The sequence below is a fragment of the Schistocerca piceifrons genome, chromosome 4, assembly GCF_021461385.2.
Source record: "Schistocerca piceifrons isolate TAMUIC-IGC-003096 chromosome 4, iqSchPice1.1, whole genome shotgun sequence".
Classification (NCBI taxonomy): domain Eukaryota; kingdom Metazoa; phylum Arthropoda; class Insecta; order Orthoptera; family Acrididae; genus Schistocerca; species Schistocerca piceifrons.
Window position 1 is genome coordinate 110,098,241 of NC_060141.1, and position 25,531 is coordinate 110,123,771.

The 25,531-nt window shown below is 44.6% G+C and overlaps 1 protein-coding gene across 1 annotated transcript in view; it reads left to right on the forward strand.

Annotated features, from left to right (window-relative positions):
* Positions 1 to 20,148, forward strand: part of LOC124795639 (hemicentin-2-like) — a 391,499-nt gene extending 371,351 nt beyond the window's left edge. The window contains exons 10-11 of the mRNA XM_047259712.1: positions 14,010 to 14,279; positions 19,805 to 20,148. Of these exons, the coding sequence (XP_047115668.1) occupies positions 14,010 to 14,279; positions 19,805 to 20,148 (614 nt within the window). The remainder of the gene's footprint in view (positions 1 to 14,009; positions 14,280 to 19,804) is intronic.
* The last annotated feature ends 5,383 nt before the right edge of the window (positions 20,149 to 25,531 follow it).

The following is a 25,531-nucleotide window of genomic DNA, read 5'->3' on the forward strand; positions in this document are numbered from 1 at the left end:
TCATGGGTGCGGCTTATGCCGGAAGCTCAACTTAAACTTTATATTGGCCAAGCATATGATTACTAAATTAAATTAATAGAACCCAGCGTTAGCAGCAAGGCTTTTTAAACTTACTATGCTAAAAAACCTTTATACTGGCCAAGAGCATGATTACTACGAGGATTGTCCAGAAAGTAAGTTACGATGGTCGCGAAATGGAAACCAGAGTGAAACCAGAAACGTTTTATTTGCAACAGTTAGGTACACCTTCCATCTACTTCTCTACCCTGTCGCCGCTCCAACTTCGAGTGCTGTCGTAGTGTTGTATCGACTTCCCAATATCTTCGTCATAGGAAGCAGCCGCCTGTGCTTTCGGCCAGTTATCTACACTGGTCTGCAGCTCGTTCCCTGTGGAAAACTGTTTTCTTCATAGCCAGCGGTTCTTGTTAGCAGAGATGAGACTCAGGAGAAGCTAGTTACAGACTGTACAGTGGATGATCAAACACTTCCCATCGGAAACGCTGTAGGAGTTTCTTCATTGCCGCTGCAGTGTGCGGCCGTGAATTGGAATGAAGAAGCAACTGCTCCACAGTTGTGTTATATGGGCTGCATGACACAGGCGAAATCTCTAACAAGGCCCTCATACTTGGCGGGAGACGCTATTCCCTACGCATTTTTATGTGCTCACTGCTCACTCAAAACTGAAAAGAGCGACGCGACTCGATCGACGGGCTTACCAGAGACACTGCCCAACACATCTGTGCAAAGCTTTACCGGCTTTTCCTAGTGATATCCGTTTCGGCACCGATGGAAACATACTTTTTGGACAACCCTCGTATATTCAAACAGAATAGGCTGAGAGGGCTTAGGCAACAAGGCTTTCAAAACATACAACACTAAATTTAATACTGGCCAAGCTCAATGACAACTACATTTAGACAATAAGCTACTGTCACCCAGGCGCTCTATACGCTGACAGGGCCATCACCGCAATGCGATAGCTTAAACTTAATGGTGCGTAGCCGCGTAAGCGATGACGAACACCGGCCATGCTTTAACTGTGCGGACACTAAGGCGCTGCGAAAAACAATGTTAGATAAGCCCGCGCGGCAGTCCGCAGTTCTTCACCTGAGGTCATGCACTCTTCCTGTCAAAGAACACACTCCGCAATACAACCACTCCAAAGGGCAACATACGGACATTATGGTATAAACTTTACTGCCAATTGAAAGGCACAATACGGTAAAATCTCTGACCTTACTACGGCCTCCACTGCTAGAACATTGTGACCCCACAACACAGCTCAGTGCCGTCTCTACTATGAACGTTGTGTAGTCTGCCAGTGCAATAACTTCGTTGACAGCAATGCGACAAGTTCCAGTAAACAGCTGCGGAAATGACCGACCTGGTGCTTTCTCCTGGACAGCATATCAGATGCTGAAGTGTATATATGTGGATGTAAAACGATTACTCTGTACTCTCATGTGTAGCCCATGCCTTTGTGCAGTTCCGACCTTGCATAAAATACCCTGCAGTAAATTACATTGAGGTGACTATCGTCGTTGGTCACTTCCTAATATCGTGTCGGAACTCGTTTTGCCAGGCGTAGTGCAGCAACTAGACGTGGCATGGATCCAAGAAGTCGTCTGAAGTCTCCTGCAGAAATATTAAGCCATGCTGCCTCTTTAGCGGCCCATAATTGCAAAAGTATTGCCGGAGCACGATTTTGTGCACTAACTGATCGTTCGATTATGCCCCATCAATGTTCGATGGGATCAGGTTGCCAAAGTCATTCGCTAGAATAGTCTGTAATGTTCTACAAGCCAACCACGAATAACTGGGACCCGCTGACATGGCGCATTGTCGTCCGTACAAACTCCATCGACTCTGAGAACGTGAAGTCCATGAACAGCTGTAAGCGGTCTCCTACTAGCCGAACATAAGCATTTCCAGTCAGTGATCGTTTCGGTTGGACCAGAGGACCCAGTCAATTCCAGGTGAACAGAGCCCACACCATTTATCGTGCCGTCACAAGCCTGCACAGTGCCTCATTGACTACTTGGGTCCTGACTTTCATGGGGTCTGCGTCACACTTGATTCCTGTCATCAGCTTTAATCAACTGAAATCGGGACTCAGCTGACTAGCCCATGGGTTACTAGTCGGCTGGGGTCCAACCGATATGGTCACGAGCCCACATTGACTTCTGCTGTTATTTCACGTAGCGTTGCTTCTCTGTTAGCACTGAAGACTCTACGAAACGCAACTGCTCCCGGTCGTAAGGTGTAGGCCTTAGGCTACTGTGTTGCCCGTGATTAGAGGTAACGCCTAAAATTTGGTATTCTCGGTACACTACATTGTGGATCGCGGAATATGGAATTCCTATATATATATGATGGTGGCTCCATTGATGATGTGGGCTGTGTTTAGATAGAATAGGCTAGGTCTTGTGGTCCAACTGAACCGATCATTGACTGGAAATGTTTATGTTCGGCTACTTAGAGACCATTTGCTCCCATTCATCGACCTAGAATTCCCAAACAGTGATGGAAATTGCATGGGGATGTATTCACCTTATATATTCCTTAAGAAACAAAGTTTCTTCCGCACTAATATTAATTCTGAAAGCGGGAAAAAGACCCTTGGCGTGACGCGTTGAGAGTATGGTGCTGGCGAGGACCATGACGCGTTGGTGTACCTAAGTGGGAGGGCACATGACCATGTCGAAGTAATTATGAATCTTTCTCTACGACTGTGGTCTCGTTATCCGAGTGTTTCTGCTTTTCATATTAACTCAAAATTATCTGTTTGACATAGTCGAAGAAATTTGAAACCCACTATTCCATTGAGAACGAGGTAGCTGTTAGCGTCACTTTGGGTTACAATGACTGTCTTGCGGTAATGCTGTTGAGATAGTTTGCCAAACGACTGTGATGACTAGACTTATCCGTCAACGTTGTAACTATAAATTTAATCCTTATTTCCTTTAATGGACCTTTCCATTAACACGATGCATGTTCGAACGAACTGAGATTCTAACTCTTGTGAAAAATGTCTGACTATAGACGGAAATAATCAGCAGGTACTTTACCTGAGCACAACCAGTGTATGTGGATAGCCTTTCTGACCTAACATCATCATAAGGAGACTGGCGACCATTTCTGAATCGAGAGAACCCTCATACGTCGGGCGTAGATACAATGGATATTTTGAGGTATATCTTACAAATACAAATGAACAAATATGCTGAGCAGATGACCTGTCTAGTCTGATCCGTATTTCAAAATATTTACTTTTCTGCTTTTCCACTCTAATATTTTCCGGTGATGGTCAAGTACAATTCATTGTCATCTGCAGGGGGTGCTCACATATATGGGAACACGACAAATGCAATGAACTATCCTGTCCAGGACTACTGGCATTCAAAAATGTTTGAAATCCTATCGGGATGGATAAATGCAGTGCTCTATGGTTATCAAGGAAATCTTATACCATTTTTCCTGCTAAATAATGGAAAGTACGGATAACGATGACGTAGGTGGATAGCGATCAGCCAGCCTTCTCTGTAACGTAGTCCACACAGGCCCAATAATACTGTAATCTTGTGTCTTTGGTGGCTAGGGGAGGTTTGACGATTCATCCTTGTGCTCAGAAAACCAGTCCTGGACAATACGAGCTGTGTGGCCAGCGGCCATGTCGTCTTGAAGCAGAGAATAACTATTGGCGAACAAACATCGTTCTATGAAGTGGACCTCATCAGTCAGAAGGATCACGTTATCCATGGCAGTAATACTACCTTGCAGAGAAACCATGGGTCCCATGGAATAACACGATATGGCTACCCCCCATGTTTCATTCTTTACGTGCAAACTTGGTCAAATATTGGAAACAATATGAAACTACACTCATCAGAACAAATGACATTTTTCCATTGCACCCTAGTCAAGGTTTTATGGTTTTGCCTGCGCAGTTTTCTGCTACAGGCCCTCGCATCACTGGGTGGTCTTGAAATTAAGACTAGCCCGGCAATTCTCTGCTTCTGGAGCTCCCTTCATGTTGTTCTGGGGCTCACAGGGTTCACCTGTGAGATAATCAGTGGTGCAGTGACTTTTGCTGCTATGAACCTCATTTTTCGTCCCAAACCTCTACAATGAGCGTCCATCACGATCACTCAACACACACATTCGTCCACATTGTGATTTAACGAATGATGTTTGTCCGGTTTCCCTGTAAGCCGTATAAATCTTTGATATGGTGTCACTTGTAACATCAAATACTTCGGCTCTCTTTGTTACGGAAGCAGTCACGACACGAGCACCAGCAACGTGACCACGTTCAGATGCACTGCGTTCGACGTAATGCGCCCACAACTGCACAGGACGCTGTTCGGACCCTGACTGACACATGCAAACTCAAGATATTGCACACATGTGGCAGACCAGAGTGGCCGAGCGGCTCTAGGCGCTACAGTCTGGAACCGTGTCACCGCAGGTTCGAATCCTACCTCGGGCATGGATGTGTGTGATTTCCTTAGGTTAGTTTAAGTAGTTCTAAGTTCTAGGGGACTGATGACCTAAGCAGTTAAATCCCATAGTGCTCAGAGCCATTTGCACACACGTGTCGTGCATAATCAAATACAACACTGTAACGCGACGACTACCTCTGCCTTTATGATCAAGAACGCATTGCTCGCGGTGTTTCCGTATATTGTTCAGTCCCTGTACGTGCTAAGCAGGATCCACCCCTTCAGCAAAGTCTGGTTGTTCCTGTGGAGCAAGATCTGCTGGCACCCTACACCAGTTCTAGGAACCCAAGTGGAAGCGTGTCAGAGAGCTCACTTGTGGACTGCAGCGTCCTGGCTGGATCCTTGGCTCTCTTTGGCAAGAGCTTCGAACTAGCAGGGACGGGAATTCTCTCCTACGCATTTTTCCTCTGACTTAAATCTAATACTGGAATTAATGTCTTCTCGTGGCCTCCATGACTGACAAACGGCTTCATGACCTGACCTAGATGCGCCCGTGTGAATCCTGTCTACTGAATACAGAGAGTTTAGTAGCTTTTAACCAACGCTTCAATTGAAAAATAAAAAAAAATCCCTTGAGATGCCCACATGCTATTTATCCTGACCAGGACCCATTGTGAATCCCTACACACCTCTGTAAGCAAGTTTCAACTGCACAAACTTTTCACTAGCTTTTGCTTTCTGTGTTTTAATTAATGAAACAGCTGGGATGCTTCCTCTGCAAAGGAAGTGGTCGTCTTCCATCCTTATCTTTCCTAACCAGATCGGTTCAACGACCGCGTCGTCAACTCGATGTTAAAGCGTAATCTTCCTTCCTCCTTAATTTAAAATTAAGGCCCGCTTACGGAGACTTGGGTATGCTGGATTTTAAGAGAAACATACCAGTGTGAAGAACAGTACAGAATTTTAGGACATAGAAAGCTGTAGCGAGGCACTCCTTTTCACTACCAGTGTAATTTACTTGCCCAGACGTCTCCTTTGAGTGGTAGGAAATTGGCTGCTGTGATCTGTTTACAGTTTATTTTACACGACGGCCCATATTCCATTTACAGAGGCATGAGCTGACAGAATTTCCATAATGCTTCTTGTAACATCATACGTAAAGCGCTTAAATTCTTTTCCGGTTCCCACAATCCGTCATTCACTTCCACATAATGCGGTGCTTCGATAAGTATTCTCAGAGACCTTTCCCTCGAATTATGGCATACACTCGACACTAATGAACGTTTTTTAACGAAGGATGCCATCTTTTCCAGCACTCCTTTCTGGTTTTTGTTGAGGATATCATTGTCATCAGCGATTCTTATCATTGATATCCTTTCGCCCAGAATTTTGATCCCACTCCATCACTTTTTTTTTATTTCCCTCACTGCCTCTCACACTCAGCGGCTGAAGAGTAAACTGTGCGCCCTGTTCGATCCGAACACTTCTCTCTTGGCCTTCCACTTTTATCGAGCCTTCTTATTTATTGCATATCTTTTATATTATTCTTGTTCCATTTCTGTATAGACTTATTTGTCTGAGAATTTCAAATATCTTCCACCATTTCACGTTTTCTAAGGCTTTTGGGTAGCTCCACACTCATATCACTGTCTTTTAATTTATTGTAATTCTTGTTTTCATTATCTTGCGCAACGTCAGTAAATCACATCTTGTGGATTTACCATTAATAAGCCAAACTTGTAATCAAAGACACCCTCAGTTTTCTATTCCTTTCTTTCTCTTTAACAGCAACACTGTTTCATCAGACACGTGGCTGCTTGTCCGATGGATGTCGCTTGTATGTGCCCTTGATAGCCATACGAAAGTCCGATGTCATGATTTCTACTCTCATAATTGTTTCATATTAACTCGGATAATTATTTTTGTGTCATTTCCCACAGAGGTTTAAGATATTAGCAATTGATGCTATCGGTGCTTTCTGCCTTGTTTGATCATGAGTGCTACAGCACACAGACTTTATTGTAACTGCCAGAACTCTGTTACAGAGTGAATACAACTGCTACTGATTAGCCTTAAACAGAAAACTAAGTGCCAGCAATGTTACCAGAAATGGAGAATGTGCGAGGGATATTCGGAAACTAAGGACTAATCAGGCACTAAACGGAAACCACAGTGAAAATCCAATGTAGCTTTGTACAGATGTGTTGGGCAGTGTCTCTAGTATGACCGCCGATTGCGTCACGTCGCTCTTCGGATTTCTCAGAGTGCAGTGAGCACTTAAAGATGCCTAAAAAATAGTGTCTCCGGCCAAGTATGGCTACCTGGCGACATATTTCACCTGATGTCATGCAGCACACATAAAGTGACTCTCATGCATGTCCTTCTTCATTACAATTCTCTGCCCCACTCTGCAGGGACAATGATGACACTCCGTCAGCGTTTTCAGTGGGAAGTGTCTGATCATCCAAAATACAGCCCGCAATTGGCTCCACATACGTTTCATCTGTGCACACATGAAACGCTGGCTATGAAGACAACTTTTTGGCACAGACAGTGCGCTTCAGACAAGGTCAGAGGATTGGCGAAAAGCACAGGCGGCTGCCTTGTATGACGACTGTATTGGGGGGTTGGCACAAAGCTACGGTAGATGGCGAAGTCGGAGCGGTGACTATATAAAGTAGTAGCTGGAAGGTGTAGCTAACTGTTGCAACTGAAACATTTCTGATTTTCACTATGGTTTCCATTTCGCGACCAATCGGTTTTTACTTTTCGACTAGCCCTCGTAGATTACATTTTAACGTGTCTTCTACCATGACATCTACATCTAGATCTACATTGATACTCTACAAATCACATTTAAGTGCGTGGCAGAGGGTTCTTCGAACCACCTTCACAATTCTCTGTTATTCCAATCTCGTATAGCGCACGGAAAGAACGAGCGCTTATATCTTTCCGTACCAGCTCTGATTTTATCGTGGTGATTGTTTATCCCTATGCAGGTCGGTGTCAACAAAATATTTTCGTATTTGGAGGAGAAAGTTGGTGATTGTAATTTCGTGAGAAGTTTTCGTCGCAACGAAAAGAGGACGGTCAAGCGTAGTGTAGGCAGCGAGGTGGCGCAGTGGTTAGACACTGGATTCGCATTCGGGAGGACGACGGTTCAATCCCGCGTCCGGCCATCCTGATTTAGGTTTTCCGTGATTTCCCTAAATCGCTCCAGGCAAATGCCAGGATGGTTCCTCTGTAAGGGCACGGCCGACTTCCTTCCCCATCCTTCCCTAATCCGATGAGACCGATGACCACGCTGTCTGGTCTCCTTCCCCAAAAACAAAAAATGGTTCAAATGGCTCTGAGCACTATGGGACTTAACAAATGGTTCAAATGGCTCTGAGCACTATGGGACTTAACTACTGAGGTCATCAGTCCCCTAGAACTCAGAACTACTTAAACCTAACTAACCTAAGGACATCACACACATCCATGCCCGAGGCAGGATTCGAACCTGCGACCGTAGCGGTCACGCGGTTCCAAACTGACGCGCTTAGAACCGCACGGCCACACCGGCCGGCGGGACTTAACATCTGTGGTCATCAGTCCCCTAGAACTTAGAACTACTTAAACCTAACTAACCTAAGGACATCACACACACCCATGCCCGAGGCAGGATTCGAACCTGCGACTGTAGCAGTCGCGCCCCAAAAACAACCAACCAACGTAGTGTAGGGTGTCTTCTTAGTAGGTCTGTTACATATTCTAAGTGTCCTACCAATAAAACGCAGCCTTTGGTTAGCCTTCCCCACAACATTTTCTATGTGTTCTTTCCGATTTAAGTTGTTCGTAATTGTAATACCTAGGTATTTAGTTGAATTTACGGCTTTTAGATTAGACTGATTTATCGTGTAACCGAGGTTTAACGAGTTCCTTTTAGCACTCAAATGGATGACCTCACACTTTTCGTTATTTAGGGTCAACTGCCACTTTTCGCACCATTCAGAAATTGTTTCTCAATCGTTTTTCAGTTCGATATGATCTTCTGATGACATGATTAGTCGATAAACGACAGCGTCATCTGCAAACAACCGAAGACGGCTGCTCAGATTGTCTCCCAAATCGTATATATATATAAGGGACAGCAAAGATCCTATAACACTGCCTTGGGGAGCGCCTGAAATCAGTTATGTTTTACTCGATGATCCTTCCGTCAGTTACTACGAACTGTGACCTCTCTGACAGGAAAACGCAAATCCAGTCACATAACGGAGACGATATTCCATAAGCACGAAATTTCACTACGAGCCGCTTGTGTAGTACAGTGTCAAAAGCTTTCCGGAAATCCAGGAATGCGGAATAGATCTGAAATCCCTTGTCAATAGCGCTCAGCGCTTCATGTGAATAAAGAGCTAGTTGTATTTCACAGGAACGATGATTTCTAATCCCATGTTCACTGTGTGTCAATACACCGTTTCCTTCGAGATAATTCATAATGTTCGAACACAATATACGTTCTAAAAACCTGCTGCATATCGACGTTAACGATATGGGGCTGTAATTTAGTGGATTACTCCTACTACCTTTCTTGAATATTGGTGTGACCTGTGCAACTTCCCAGTTTTTGGGTACGGATCTTTCGTCGAGCGAACGGTTGTATATGATTGCTTAGTATGTAGCTAATGCATCAGCATAATCGGAAAAGAACTTAATTTGTATACAGTCTGGACCAGAAGACTTCCTTTTATTATATACCGACCACCCGGAATGCAGCAAAACGGTCGTATCTTTCCAAAGGAACCATTTCGGGTGTCACATTAAGTGTTCTCGGATCCCACAATACTAGTGTGCTATTTTTCATCGATCATACGAAAAGGTTTAAGAGCTGTAGTTTCTTAAGAGACATCCACTTGAGTTTCAAGGTAATTAAAATATACGACTTCCCTAAAAACCAAGATCACATTCGTGCATAGTTCTCTGTCATAAATTATCTGTATATAACTCGAAAGGAGAAAGAAACACACAAAGATGGCAAATAGAAGTACACAAATAATCGTGGCTGACTGATCACTGGACTAAAAAGGACAAAAAGGACAAACCAACAACTGCAACACACTGAAACCTCATAGGTAGCGCATCTGAACGATTTACATTATTTTAAAATGCCTAGCACACTAGTATTGTGGGATCCGAGAACAATGCGTGAGATGAATGCTGCTTTTGTACGATTTTGGCGGCGAGAAAATGCGGAGTGTATGTTTAGACAGGTCTGAAAGGGAATCGCCGTCATTTTTAGCTGTTATTTTTCAACTGTGGATGAAACTTGGCTACACCAGTCATCCCTCAAAATGCAATAAAAATCAAAGTATCGAAAGTATGTCTGTGGTTACGAAAAAAGCTGCCTAGTACACATGTTGTACCAGAAAAGCATTGTTATTATTACATGGACTGCAAAAGCATTCTTTTTATTGGCTGCTTTGTGGAACAGCAAGCGACGAATACTTCGTACGTATTCCGAAAAACGGTGTGGCTAGAGTTCCCAACTAAAATCAGTAAATAGCAATCAGGACAATGAAACAACCGTAACAGGTGCTTTGAGATGTTGTAGACCATATTTAGTATCTTGTATCTGCTACCTGTTCACGCATAGAACGAAATTTTCAGCCATAGAACCTTTTCTGTGCAGATTATGACATCTGTGAGTTACTATTTTTCATACTTTCCAGAATAGGAAGATGCGATGGAATATTGCCATTAAAACATTTAAATAGTGTATTAGCCAAAAATTTGTGGAATTTGGAAAAGAGGGTATGTCTTACCTATCAAGCCGAAAACTGAAGAAGAACAAGAGAGAACCTTAGCATAGAAACAGTATTTTACTTCGAAAGGAATACAAAAAAATCTCATAATGTTTAGCTACTGGATTTACGCATTGTTATTTGAAGGCGAACACTGGCTTGCAAATATTTGATCAATGAGATTAGTTGAAAGCAGTACTCAGTTGTTAATCTCCAGCCACAAAGAGCCCTTCGACACCCTGAGTTGTATCCGGTCAGCATATTTTTCGCTAGAATTCACTATGCTTACAACCAAATATAGACATGAAAAAGATTGCTACACTACCATCGTTCACAAGGTGCGACATAATCGCGAATAAGGTCTGTGACTCAGGAAGCATAGCAACTGTTACTTTAATTCTGGTCCATGTTCAGAAAAGTAGTTATCAGACCATCGATTTCCATCCATATGACGATCTCCACATCTTAAAAGGTATCCTGATATAAAAAAACGCAACTGGCTTGTGATCATAGACTGGAATTAAAAAAAAAGGAATTCTTCACCCCATCCGATGGTTTTATTCACAATAAAGAATTAAACGTCTTGTTTTAAAATAAATACCATAGAATTTAGATTACCGTCTGTAACTGGTATCGAAAGAAAAATAATATTCTTCCAGTTTCTTAGGCCCAGAACTGTAAGCGGACATATAAATACAGGTTTCTTAATGTTCAGCGTGTTGAGTAGTTACTGAACAGTCCAGTGCATAGAAAGCCAGCTGTTTGCTAGATTCCCAATTTTTTTTTATATGCTTGGGGCAACATCTGCAACCATAGTCAGCATTATTTTCTTGTATATACTGTCAGTTTCATTTGTGACAATGTCATGTGCGTGTAAGAGCATCTAGTATCAGCCTTCCGACGGATGAGCTTTTCCCATACATGTATAAACTAGGCTTCACTTCCTGTGTATTACATTGCAATGAATTAATGACGTACTCCCACTGGACTAAAGTGCCCTTTGTTTTAGCCAACGGCACTGTGGCGGATGGTGTTTTCCGAGATAACGCTATATATCTTCAAAGACCGTATTATCTGCTTAACGTCTTTCACATATCACATGTAACGGTTCTAGTACAGAGCGTTTCACGAAGGACGGAAGCAGCGTCTCCTGCGACTCAGGAGAACTAATGCTCCTGTAGGCAGCCCTCAGTAACCGTACCACGCTTCGAACAGTGTGGGAGGCTGCTTATCGGTATTACCTGACCATAAATTGAGCAAGCTAGGAGCGAGCTTGCACAAAACCCTTAAGCCATTTAGTACGACAAATAGGTGTGTCAACGGAATCTGCCCGCAGAGCTATAACAAACTGAAACCTTACAAAATAACAGCTGTTCGTCGCCTGTCCAATTAAGATACTGCTGCTCGACTTCAATGCTGAAAGTGGTTATTGCGTTGTATACTGTCGGAGAAGTTTATACTTACCGGTCCTTTTTTACGGTGGAGCACGGCTACAGCTACACCTGCGCTGCACAACACAGTTAAAAGGTCAGTTTTCCTAAACCCCTTAATTGCCTGCCACTGTGACGCAGAAGTCTGATCAAAGGTGTCTCCCTCTGCAGCGATGTAAAAGCGTGGCTCCCAGTGACATCACCTTCAGGTTCCATAGCGCTTTACACAGCAAGGTACAGAACATGCGATAAAAAGGCTAGAGCTGATAAACTGATGTGAGGTGTAAGTTAGTTGGTTTAATGATGTCACGTTGACACCAAATTTCACCAAAACTCTGCCCAGCTCCATCGAGGACCTGTCACACGACGAAAAGGTCGTCACACCCCTCTCACTCACATATCACGCCTTACTTTCACACCTCTACGATGGATGTCATAACCGCGACGTCCAGTTGAAATCATTAGGTTTTCTTGAGGGTGGCCGAGGAAATCATTTCAGACACACCGCCGCTCAGAATAGACGTGTAAAGGCTCGACGGGTGACATAAAGACCATCAATGAAACCACACCTTCACATGGGGCGTTGATTCGTGCATGACAACCTTCGACACTGCTGTCACTCCCCACTATCCGTAGCAACGCAAAGGTCATTAAGCAAAATTGTCAAGACAGATGGTACTTCAAACCCAAACTAAAAAAAGTAAAAAAAATTAAAGAAACAGATTTTTTTAAATGTTGTTGACCTTTATTAACGACATACTTTTTCAAAAGTTGCTTATGTGTAAGTAGGGTCCATAATCTGAAAATATCTTTCTGCACACTCTTAGCAACCTGAACATATTTTTAACATTGTTTATTACCAATGTGTGGGTATTTTATGATCAACACATGAAAAATTTTTAAAAATACAAATTTCGTTACTTGCAAAAAATCTCTATTCACGACGTAGCTTCTAAAGAGATACCGATGTCTATGTAAGGTACTGAAAATATACAGTATGACATTCACTGAGGAAAGAGATATCTGCTAATAAGATTTAAATTTTTGGATTAATTTTAAACAAAAAATTACAATATTTTCAAAAGTTCTACGGGTGTTATCCCCCTCCCTCCCACTCCGCCAGGGGATTGCGAGGGTTAAACACTTCTCTAAGGAAAATTAGGGGTTGCGACCCTAGTAAAAGTGATCTGACCTCTTCGGAGTGTTGGGCGATCCTAATTTGTGATCTGGTATACAGGATGGAACCATTTCATCTCCATCTACATCAACATCCATACTCCGCAAGCCACCTAACGGTGCGTGGCGGAGGGTACTTTGAGTACCTATAGGTTCTCCCTTCTTTTCAAGTCTCGTATTTCTCGTATTGCATTGAGAATGACATGCTGCGTTGTGTTATCTAGGAACTCTTCAATCCAATCACATAATTGGTCGATAGTCCATATGCTCTTACTTTGTTCTTTAAACGACTGTGGGGAACCATATGAAACGCCTTGCGGAAGTCAAGAAACACGGCATCTACCTGGGAACCCGTGTCTATGATCCTGTCATAAACATTCGACGTAATTCAAACATGACCTGAAGCAAAAGAGTGCGTTTATGATTTTTCAGCCCTCGTGTTCAAAAATGGTTCATATGGCTCTGAGCTCTATGGGACTTAACATCTGTGGTCATCAGTCCCCTAGAACTTAGAACTAATTAAACCTAACTAACCTAAGGACATCACACACATCCATGCCCGAGGCAGGATTCGAACTTGCGACCGTAGCGGTCACGGGGTTCCCGACTCAAGCGCCTATAACCGCGCGGCCACACCAGCCGGCTAGCCCACGTGTTCCGCACCTACCTGTGCCTCGATCACAAGGTGTTGCGACATTGACACACACGTGAATAAATCAGCAAACGGTACCTCTGACACACAAACAGTTCGGCAACACCTTCAGTGCCACCCACGTACCTTTGTTACGCACTTCAAAAATTTCCCTGTGCAGAGATAGCCTTTGCTTCCATGGCGCCAATGCAGCAGGCAACCACTTCGACACATCTCCGCTGAGTAATGCTAAGTCGCTGAAGTAGCATCTGCTGGCCGCATGCATCTACACATTGATTCATTAGCGAATTGCGCATGACCACACTGCGCATGAACGCACTAATCATAAAATCATTGCTGTCACGGTATGCCTCTTAACTTCCCCTATAACCAGTAGCGCGCCTAGAGCTGACCCTGCCATCACAGTAGATCCTGCCGCTTCCCGGCCCCACCCTTTCCCGCACTCCCTGCTTTGCCTCTGGCTCGGCGGCTGTCGTGACGGGCGGCAGTGTGTGGCGGTGCGCAGTCGCGCCCGTGTGCGCAGTGTCGGGCGGCGGGGGCGGCGGGGGCGTGCGGACGCTGGCGGTGGGCCGCGGCGAGCGCGCCGACATCCGCTGCGAGGTGGACGCCAACCCGCCGGCCGGCGCCTTCCGCTGGGCCTTCAACAGCTCCGGCGGCGGCGACGAGCTGGCGGGCTCTGCCAGCATCTCGTACACGCCGCACACCGACCTCGACTACGGCCACCTGCTCTGCTGGGCCGCCAACAGGGTGGGCCGGCAGGCGGCTGCCTGCGTCTTCCACATCGTGCCCGCAGGTACGTAACACCTCTTCTCACATGTTAAAGAAAAGCTACAATGGTCTATCAACGTACATTACAGTGTATGATGTTCTGTTTACCTGACCCTTCAGTTGTAAGACAGCAATACAATGCAGTACCATTTGGCCTTATCTGACGCTTGTATGGTATGATGATGGTGAAAGAAGATTCGTTCAGTTATTTATGTCAATGAGCAAACCAGGAACCTCCTTTGATTCTGTAAATTACTTTAACCTAACAGCTGCATTTTTTGTTTGGTGTCGTAAATACGAGGCGTGTTTTTTAAGCCTGTACCTTAGTCTACGCTCAGACGCCATTAGAGTCTGATTCTTCCTTGTCTACGTTGTGTACTGAGTGTTAAGATGCCTCCGATAATTGAGAGTCCCGCTGACTGTGAGGTATAGCCTGTTGTAAGATTTGTTAGTGCTGAAGGCTTAAAAGCGATCGTTTAGACAGTACATTGACTTTCCATGAGCGGTACCACAACGACGGTGATGATTTCTTAAACCAAATTGTTACGGGAGATGAAACTGGGTGGCCTACGTCAAACCAGAATCAAAGCAACAGTCCATGGAAGTTGAAGAAGAACATCGTTTTGCTGCAAGACAATGCTCGTCAGTATGTGGCGAATCAGACCAAAGATCTCACCACATCTTCTCCATGAGAAACTCTAGATCATCCTCCGTACAACCCCGATCTTGCGCCCAGTGACTGCCATCTGTTCTTGCACTTGAAGAAACACCTGGTCGGTCAGCGTCTTAAAGACGATGACGGAGTCAAAACAGTGGTGATGCAGTGGTTAGTTAACAAGTCAGGCGGTAGACATCTATGAGGAGGGTATACAAAAACTGGTAGAACGTTATGACAAGTGCTTCAATATTGACGGAAATTATGTACAACAGTAGATTAAGGTACAGGCTTTCATGTAAAAATAAAGTTATTGAGATATCTTAGCACGTCCTTTATTTATTTCAAAACGGTACTTGCTTAAAAAACACGCCTCGTACTACACTGACGAAGAAAAAGACTCCAGCACCAAATAGAAAGTGTGCGACACAAACCAAAGTTGGTAGGCGTGTTTCTACATCTAAAAGATGATGTCTATCCGGATTTCGCGCCAGTCGCGTAAGAGTGGCGCCAGTAGTGCCACTGTGAGGATCCAAATCAGGTATGGTTTAAACACACACTGTGATCGTCGTGAGCGTCACTTACCACTGAGATGGGACGTGGTGAGTTGAGTTTAGTCAAGAATGCCTTAAAGGCAACAAAGACGACATTATCAGCACCTCAATCTCTTTGAACCAGATTGTGCAATAGGTTACGAGAAACTGAATGTTCCTTCTGCCATATTGCTGAAACACTTGGCAGGAATGTAGCCACTGTACATGACTGCTGACAGCGGTGGTCACTAGAATGTGAGAATGTGGGAAGACCGACTCTAAACAGACACGTGGCTTTACCGAGAGGGAGTATGGCTCTGGCGCATCGTATCGCATCTCCAGCAGCGGTTTCAGCAGCACTTGGTACCACAGTGACACAACGACCTGCTACTGCAAGGTGGCAACCGATGTGGCCCCACTAAAATGAGTGCAAGACCCACATCACAGAAGAGAATCTTAATTGGAAAAGTCATATTTTGGATCTCCTAAAGCTACTTGGTTCAGCAACTTTTGCAACCAGAGTAATTGCCAATTTTGAGGATTCAGAGATTAGTAAACTAACATACATTGCATACTTCCACTCTCTGATGTCATACGGAAAAATATTCTGGGGCTACTCAACACCTAGGCTAAAGGGATTCACTGCTCAATAGAAAGTAGTTAGAATAATGTGTGGGGTTCATAGTCGCACATCTTGTAGGCATGTGTTTAAAAGGTTAGGAATTCTTACAACTACTTCACAGTACATTTACTCAGTAATGAAATTTTTTCTCAACAACATGAACCAGTTTGAAATCAACAGCGACATTCATTATTACAATATCAGAAAAAAAGGAAGACGTACACTGTCCTTTACTTAATCTATCTTTGGCACAGAGATGGGTAAAATATGCTGCTATAAAACTTTTTGATACATTACCAGATGAAATAAAAAGTCTGACAGACAGCAGTAATAGTAGCAAAAAGAAAATTAAAATCATACCTCCTTGACAACTCCTTCTATACCATAGATGAATTCTTGAATATGAGTAAATAAATCCGGAGATATAATATTTATGCATTTTGTGCCATTTAAGGGAATAGGTATAACACTATAATGTAAAAAAAAAAAGAAACACTTGTTTCTTGTGCGCATTTCTTGTGCGTTTGACACGTTTCACATCATAACGGTTTTCCGTTCTATTGATCAATGGAACACGTAGCTAACTAACTAACTAGCCCACTTTACATTTTTAAAACACAACGATGAAGTATGGGTATTGTTGCGCGGAATCATTCTCAATATTTCTAGTTATCTTCACACCGAAGTAAATAAACTGGGCATGTGATGATTAAATGTCTCATTTCACGCAAGTAGCAAATTCTGTAGCAGATGAAAACAACGCTGTTAGCTTCGGTTTCTGTGAGGGACTACAATCTTTGGAGAGATGACAGAGGAATAGCGGAAATTTTGTCGCAAGGTGATGATTGGGCAGCCGCTGGTGCAGAGTAGGAGACACCACAGTGTTGTGGTTATTTGGTCAGGGCTTTAGACATCGATGGGGAAGATCTGTGGTCGAATCTCTATCATGCACCGTATACATTTGTTTACAAAGTTATGAACTGTGTGCCGGCCGAAGCGGCTGTGCGGTTAAAGGCGCTGCAGTCTGGAACCGCAAGACCGCTACGGTCGCAGGTTCGAATCCTGCCTCGGGCGTGGATGTTTGTTGTGTCCTTAGGTTAGTTAGATTTAACTAGTTCTAAGTTCTAGGGGACTAATGACCTCAGCAGTTGAGTCCCATAGTGCTCAGAGCCACTTGAACCATTTTTATGAACTGTGCATCAGGTTAGTGACGTGTCTGTTCCCTGTATTCAAATTTGTGTCTGTATCTTGGTGTAACTTCAGTTTGCAACAGCGAAATGTAAGGGAGGGACCTCCAGACGTACGTACCTACAACATTTTTTTCTCTTTTTTTTCTTTTTCTTTTTTTTTACGCAGGTATCACATATTATGAATCTTGCGTTCCGTTTTGGAAACTTTGACTCTTGAATTCCCTTGTTATATCATAGTTGACACCTGTTTATTTTTTGTTTTCTTTTTTGTGGGAGGTCTATGCGGCATCTCTTCTGCTCTCACTATTCACCACATTTACCTGCGACGGTAATATATTCTTACCATACGACTCATATTCTACACTCATGCTTATAAAGTAAGGATAAAGCTGATACATAGTGAAACAACGCTCTGATGGGCGGTTTGCAGGTGTAAATCGCCTTGGGGTGTGACCATGCGGTGCATTTTACGTGCGGTCGTCGCACGGTGGCACATACGCAGAGGTGTGTTGGTGTATGTTGGAGTACGGTGCAGCGAGTAAGTGTGCAGACGTTTTGAGACGTGCTAATGGTGACTGTGTGTTGAAAATGGCTAAAAGAACACATATTGATGACGTTATGAGGGGTAGAATACTAGGGCGATATTAGGCTGGTCAAGCACAGCAGGTCGTAGCACAGGCCCTTCGTGAGCCACGAAGTCTGATCTCAAGATTATGGCAACGATTCCAGCAGACAGGAAACATGTCCAGGCGCTGCAATACGGGTCGTCCACAGTGTACAACACCACGAGAAGACCGATACCTCACTCTCAGTGTCCGCAGACGGCCACGGAGTACTGCAGGTAGCATTGCTTTGGACTTTACCACAGCCACTGGAACAGTTGTCTCCTGACGGACTGTCTACAGACGACTGAACAGATATGGTTTATTCGCCCGGATACCTGCAAGGTGCATTTGACAGACCCCTGGTCACAGGAAAGCCCGTAAAGCCTGGTATCAAGAACACAGTACATGATCATTGGAACAGTGGTCCCAGGTTACGTTCACGGACGAGTCCAGGTATAGTCTGAACAGTGATTCTCGCCGGGATTTCATCTGGCGTGAACCACGAATCAGATACCAAACCTGTACCGTAATTGAAAGGGATCTGTATAGAGGTCGTGGTATGATGGTGTGGTGTAGGATTACGATTGGTGCAGGTACACCCCTGCATGTCTTTGACAGAGGAACTGTAACAGGTCAGGTACATCGGGACGTTATTTTGCACCAGTATGTCCGCCTTTTCAGGGATGCAAAGGATCCCACCTTTCTCCTAATGGGTGATAACACACGGCCCAGCCGAAGTGCCATCGTGGAGGAGTACCTTTCAACAGAAGATATCAGGCGAATGGAGTGGCCTGCCTGTTCTCCAGAACTAAATGCCATCGAGCACGTCTGGGATGCTCTCGGTCGACTTATCGCTGCACGTCTTCAAACCCCTAGGACACTTCAGGAGCTCCGACAGGCACTGGTGCAAAAATGGGAGGCTGTACCCCAGCAGCTGCTCGACTACCTGGTACAGAGTATGCCTACCCATTGTGCGGCCTGCGTACGTGTGCACGGTGATCAAATCCCATACTGATATCGGGGTACATGCGCAGGAAACAGTGGAGTTTTGTAGCACATGTGTTTCGGGACGGTTTTCTCAACTTATCACCAATACCGTGGACTGTCAGATCTGTGTCGTGTGTGTTCCCTATATGCCTATGCTATTAGCGCCAGTTCTGTACAGTGCCAGATTGTGTAGCACCACATTCTGCAATTATCCTTAATTTATGAGCATGGGTGTATAACCAATGTACCGTATAATAATTGCCAAGACTACGGAAGGAGAACACAGACATCAGTCATCGGAGGGGAAGTTCATATTTTCGTGATAAAAAGGGACACGAGGGAGATTTGAACACGGATCTCCCGCTTTGTAGTCCAACGCCTTTTGCACACTTCAATACACTTTCTTCTTGTTTTCATGACCGATCTGCGTTCAGTTTTCACGGACTATCCACAGGGCCATTTCACCACTAAATCTGATTGGGGTGCGATGGGGAGTTTCCGTTGTAAATCACACAGCCCTGCTGGACCATGGCTTACCATTCTAGATAGGTTGGCAAATGGTTCAAATGGCTCTGAGCACTATGGGACTCAACTGCTGAGGTCATTAGTCCCCTAGAACTTAGAACTAGTTAAACCTAACTAACCTAAGGACATCACAAACATCCATGCCCGAGGCAGGATTCGAACCTGCGACCGTAGCGGTCTTGCGGTTCCAGACTGCAGCGCCTTTAACCGCACGGCCACTTCAGCCGGCTCTAGATAGGTTGTTCGACATTATTTCACAAATGTGAGTTTTGCCTTGTTATTTCTCTTGGTGGAATCAATTGCAGGTATACTGCTGGAATAACTGATTAGTAACGTAACATAGGTCTAAATAGCATTAAGCTCCTTAAGTACCCGAGCATGCTGTAACGACTGCCGCCTGCGAGAGCTGACCCCTTTGCCCTGCCGCCGGCAGGTCGCCCGGACAAGGTGCAGAACTGCACGGTGGGAAACGTGACGGCGCACGCGCTGTCGCTCCGGTGCGCAGAGGGCTTCAGCGGCGGCCTGCCGCAGTCCTTCCTGCTGGAGGTGCGCGAGGACGACTCGGGCGAACTGCGCGCCAACCTGAGCGCCGGCGCGCCCACCTTCCACGTGCAGCAGCTGCGCGCCGGCGAGCTGCACCACCTCGCCGTCTTCGCGTACAACTCCAAGGGCCGCAGCGAGCCCGTCTTCCTCGCCGTCACCACCATGGCGGCGCTCGAGCGCCAGCTCAAGGCCGGCCACCACGGTAAGGCCGCGCCCTGGGCGCTCTGTCGCTAAACGCTTCATCATCTTCACATCTAGCTGCTATGTGAGGGTCACAGTCTACAGTTGTCAGGGAAAGTTAAGCTCAGAGTACAATTTTTAAACCACAATAACTTGCAAAACTCAAAGATTGATGTGCCACAGCCAAGTAACATACAGGGTGTTTCAAAAATGACCGGTATATTTGAAACGGCAATAAAAACTAAACGAGCAGCGATAGAAATACACCGTTTGTTGCAATAAGCTTGGGACAACAGTACATTTTCAGGCAGACAAACTTTCGAAATTACAGTAGTAACAATTTTCAACAACAGATGGCGCTGCAAGTGATGTGAAAGATATAGAAGACAACGCAGTCTGTGGGTGCGCCATTCTGTACGTCGTCTTTCTGCTGTAAGCGTGTGCTGTTCACAACGTGCAAGCGTGCTGTAGACAACATGGTTTATTCCTTAGAACAGAAGATTTTTCTGGTGTTGGAATTCCACCGCCTAGAACACAGTGTTGTTGCAAAAAGACGAAGTTTTCAACGGAGGTTTAATGTAACCAAAGGACCGAAAAGCGATACAATAAAGGATCTGTTTGGAAAATTTCAACGGACTGGGAACGTGACGGACTAACGTGCTGGAAAGGTAGGGCGACTGCGTACGGCAACCACAGAGGGCAACGCGCAGCTAGTGCAGCAGGTGATCCAACAGCGGCCTCGGGTTTCCGTTCGCCGTGTTGCAGCTGCAGTCCAAATGACGCCAACGTCCACGTATCGTCTCATGCGCCAGAGTTTACACCTCTATCCATACAAAATTCAAACGCGGCAACCCCTCAGCGCCGCTACCATTGCTGCACGAGAGACATTCGCTAACGATATAGTGCACAGGATTGATGACGGCGATATGCATGTGGGCAGCATTTGGTTTACTGACGAAGCTTATTTTTACCTGGACGGCTTCGTCAATAAACAGAACTGGCGCATATGGGGAACCGAAAAGCCCCCTGTTGCAGTCCCATTGTCCCTGCATCCTCAAAAAGTACTGGTCTGGGACACCATTTCTTCCAAAGGAATCATTGGCCCATTTTTCAGATCCGAAACGATTACTGCATCACGCTATCTGGACATTCTTCGTGAATTTGTGGCGGTACAAACTGCCTTAGACGACACTGCGAACACCTCGTGGTTTATGCAAGATGGTGCCCGGCCACAACGCATGGCCGACGTCTTTAATTTCCTGAATGAATATTTCGATGATCGTGTGATTGCTTTGAGCTATCCGAAACATACAGGAGGCGGCGTGGATTGGCCTCCCTATTCGCCAGACATGAACCCCTGTGACTTCTTTCTGTGAGGACACTTGAAAGACCAGGTGTACCGCCAGAATCCAGAAACAATTGAACAGCTGAAGCAGTACATCTCATCTGCATGTGAAGCCATTCCGCCAGACACGTTGTCAAAGGTTTCGGGTAATTTCATTCAGAGACTACGCCATATTATTGCTAAGCATGATGGATATGTGGAAAATATCGTACTATAGAGTTCCCCAGACCGCAGCGCCATCTGTTGTTGAAAATTGTAACTACTGTAATTTCGAAAGTTTGTCTGCCTGAAAATGTACTGTTGTCCCAAGCATATTGCAACAAACGGTGTATTTCTATCGCTGCTCGTTTAGTTTTTATTGCCGTTTCAAATATACCGGTCATTTTTGAAACACCCTGTACATAAAAAGAGCTGCTAGAGTACAGTACAATATAGAAAATAAGAGAAAGAAACATGCAATGACATACACAAGCGACACCTCCACTCAAATTCCATAAGTAGACAGAAGCCATTGCGATTTATGATGGTCACCTAGATATTAGAAAAGGTGGGACGGGATTCGAAATTGGGTGTGTGATCACCAAGAATGGCACCTATACTCTGGTACAAGCTCACATGCTGGCCACAATACTGGAAAGGAGTTATTAGAGATAGGACGCTCTATTCCTCCAACAGTGCGGTTGACAGATGGTGGATGGCAACGGTGCATGGACGTGCTCAAATAGAACTCCCCAAAGCGTCCGACACTTATTCAATGGGATTTAAGGCGGGGGAACGGCAGACCAGTGTTTCTCCGAATGTAATCTCGTCCGAAGTGATCCTCCACCAATACTGATCAATGTGATCGAACATTGTCATCCATGAAAACGAACCCAAGACGCATACAGGGACGGAGTACTGTGCCACAAAATCACAATAACTTTGAGCAGCTTGTGTACTGTGTTCAGGGATCTGGAGATCGGTACGCCCATGCTGTGTTATGCTCCCCCACACCATACCCCCTAGATCAAGGAAATGATCTAGTTCGACAGTTTTTCCTCGATCTATGGCGTGTTCCCACGTCTCGCCATAGAAGGTACGCCCAACTTGGTCGAACATTACCGCTTTGGCCACCCAGGTGCTGAGTTGTGGGGAAATATAATGTTGCAACACCATAGTTACATCCAGTCTCTAACTGCAGTTCACTCACAAGTCAATTTTTTTGTGACACAGTACTCATTTCCCAAGCGCATGGTTTCAGCGGTGCATTTGGCCCGATTTTATTTTTGTGTACGGCAATGCGAGACTGACGGTGGAGGAGCTGTTGGATAGAGAGGACCTTCAGCGAATGGATGGCCTATCCTTTTCCCCTACTTAAACTCCATGTACCTGTGGTCTGGGGGTAGCGTCTTTTATTCATAAAAAAAATGTCTTCGGCCCCGCGTTCGATCCCCGCCACTGCCTAAATTTTGATTAATAACCAGCATTGGCGGCCGAATACTTCCGACATAAGAAGTCAGCCTCATTCTGCCAACGGCCTTGTAAAAGAGGGCGGAGGAGCGGATAGAGGTTCAGGGCACTCTCTTATCCTAGGGGTGGGAAATTGCCCCCAAAGGCGGAAGTATCAGCAATGATCAACGACATGAGGATGCAGAAGGCAATGGAAACCTCTGCATTAAAGACACGTAACGTGTATCCACAGGACATGTGACCTGTAATTGAAGAAGTGTCATGATGATCTCTCCATTGGCAAAAGATTCCGGAAAAGTCCCCCATTCGGATCTCCAGGAGGGGACTGCCAAGGGGGAGGTTACCATGAGAAAAAGATTGAATAATCAACGAAATAATAACGATCTACGGGTCGGGGAGTGGAATGTCAGAAGCTTGAACGTGGTAGGGAAACTAGAAAATCTGAAAAGGGAAATGCAAAGGCTCAATCTAGATATGGTAGGGGTCAGTGAAGTGAAGTGGAAGGAAGACAAGGATATCTGGTCAGATGAGTATCGGGTAATATCAACAGCAGCAGAAAATGGTATAACAGGTGTATGATTCGTTATGAATAGGAAGGTAGGGCAGAGAGTGTGTTACTGTGAACAGTTCAGTGACCGGGTTGTTCTAATCAGAATCGACAGCAGACCAACACCGACAACGATAGTTCAGGTATACATGCCGACGTCGCAAGCTGAAGATGACCTGATAGAGAAAGTGTATAAGGATATTGAAATGGTAATGCAGTATGTAAAGGGGGACGAAAAGCTAATAGTCATGGGCGACTGGAATGCAGTTGTAGGGGAAGGAGTAGAAGAAAAGGTTACAGGAGAATATGGGCTTGAGATAAGGAATGAAAGAGGAGAAAGACTAATTGAGTTCTGTAACAAGTTTCAGCTAGTAATAGCGAATACCCTGTTCAAGAATCACAACAGGAGGAGTTATACTTGGAAAAGGAGGAGATACGGGAAGATTTCAATTAGATTACGGGAATGACGAGATACGTTTGAAGTTCTCTAACGCTATAGATACAGCAATAAGGAATAGCGCAGTAGGCAGTACAGTTGAAGAGGAATGGACATGTCTAAAAAGGACCATCACAGAAGTTGGGAAGGAAAACACAGGTACAAAGAAGGTAGCTGCGAAGAAACCATGGGTAACAGAAGAAATACTTCAGTTGATTGATGAAAGGAGGAAGTACAAACATGTTCTGGGAAAATCGGGAAGACGGAAATACAAGTCGCTGAGGAGTGAAATAAATAGGAAGTGCAGGGAAGCTAAGACGAAACGGCCGCAGGAAAAATGTGAAGACATCGAAAAAGATACGATTGTCGGAAGGACAGTCTCAGCATAGAGGAAAGTCAAAACAACCTTTTGTGACATTAAAAGCAACGGTGGTAACATTAAGAGTGCAATGGGAATTCCACTGTTAAATGCAGAGGAGAGAGCAGATAGGTGGAAAGAATACATTGAAAGCCTCTATGAGAGGGAAGATTTGTCTGATGTGATAGAAGAAGAAACAGGAGTCGATTTAGAAGAGATAGGGGATCCAGTATTGGAATCGGAATTTAAAAGAGCTTTGGAGGGCTTACGGTCAAATAAGGCAGAAGGGATAGATAACATTCCAACAGAACTTCTAAAATCATTGGGGGAAGTGGCAACAAAACGACTATTCACATTGGTGTGTAGAATATATGAGTCTGGCGATATACCATCTGACTACGGAAAAGCATCATCCACACAATTCCGAAGACGGCAAGAGCTGACAAGTGCGAGAATTATCGCACAATCAGCTTAACAACTCATGCATCGAAGCTGCTTACAAGAATAATATACAGAAGAATGGAAAAGAAAATTGAGAATGCACTAGGTGAAGATCTGTTTGGAAGTAGGAAAAGTAAAGGGACGAGAGAGGCTATGCTGACGTTACGAGTAATAATGGAAGCAAGGCTAAAGAAAAATCAAGACACTTTCACAGGATTTGTCAACCTGGAAAAAGCGTTCGACAATATAAAATGGTGGAAGCTGTTCGTGATTCTGAAAAAATGTAGGGGTAAGCTATAGGGAGAGACGGGTCATATACAATATGTACAACAACCAAGAGGGAATAATAAGAGTGGACGATCAAGAACGAAGTGCTCGTATTAAGAAGGGTGTAAGACAAGGCGGTAGCCTTTCGCCCCTTCTCTTCAATCTGTACATCGAGGAAGCAATGATGGAAATAAAAGAAAGGTTCAGGAGTGGAGTTAAAATACAAGGTGAAAGGATATCAATGATACGATTCGCTGATGACATTGCTGTCCTGAGTGAAAGTGAAGAAGAATTAAATGATCTGCTGAACGGAATGAACAGTGTAATGAGTACACAGTATGGTTTGAGAGTAAATCGGAGAAAGACGAAGGTAATGAAAATTAGTAGAAACGAGAACAGAGAGAAACTTAACATCAGGATTGATGGTCACGAAGTCAATGAAGTTAAGGAATTCTGCTACCTAGGCAGTAAAATAACCAATGACGGACGGAGCAAGGAGGACATCAAAAGCAGACTCGCTATGGCAAATAAGGCATTTCTGGCCAAGAGAAGTCTACTAATATCAAATACCGGCCTTAATTTGAGGAAGAAATT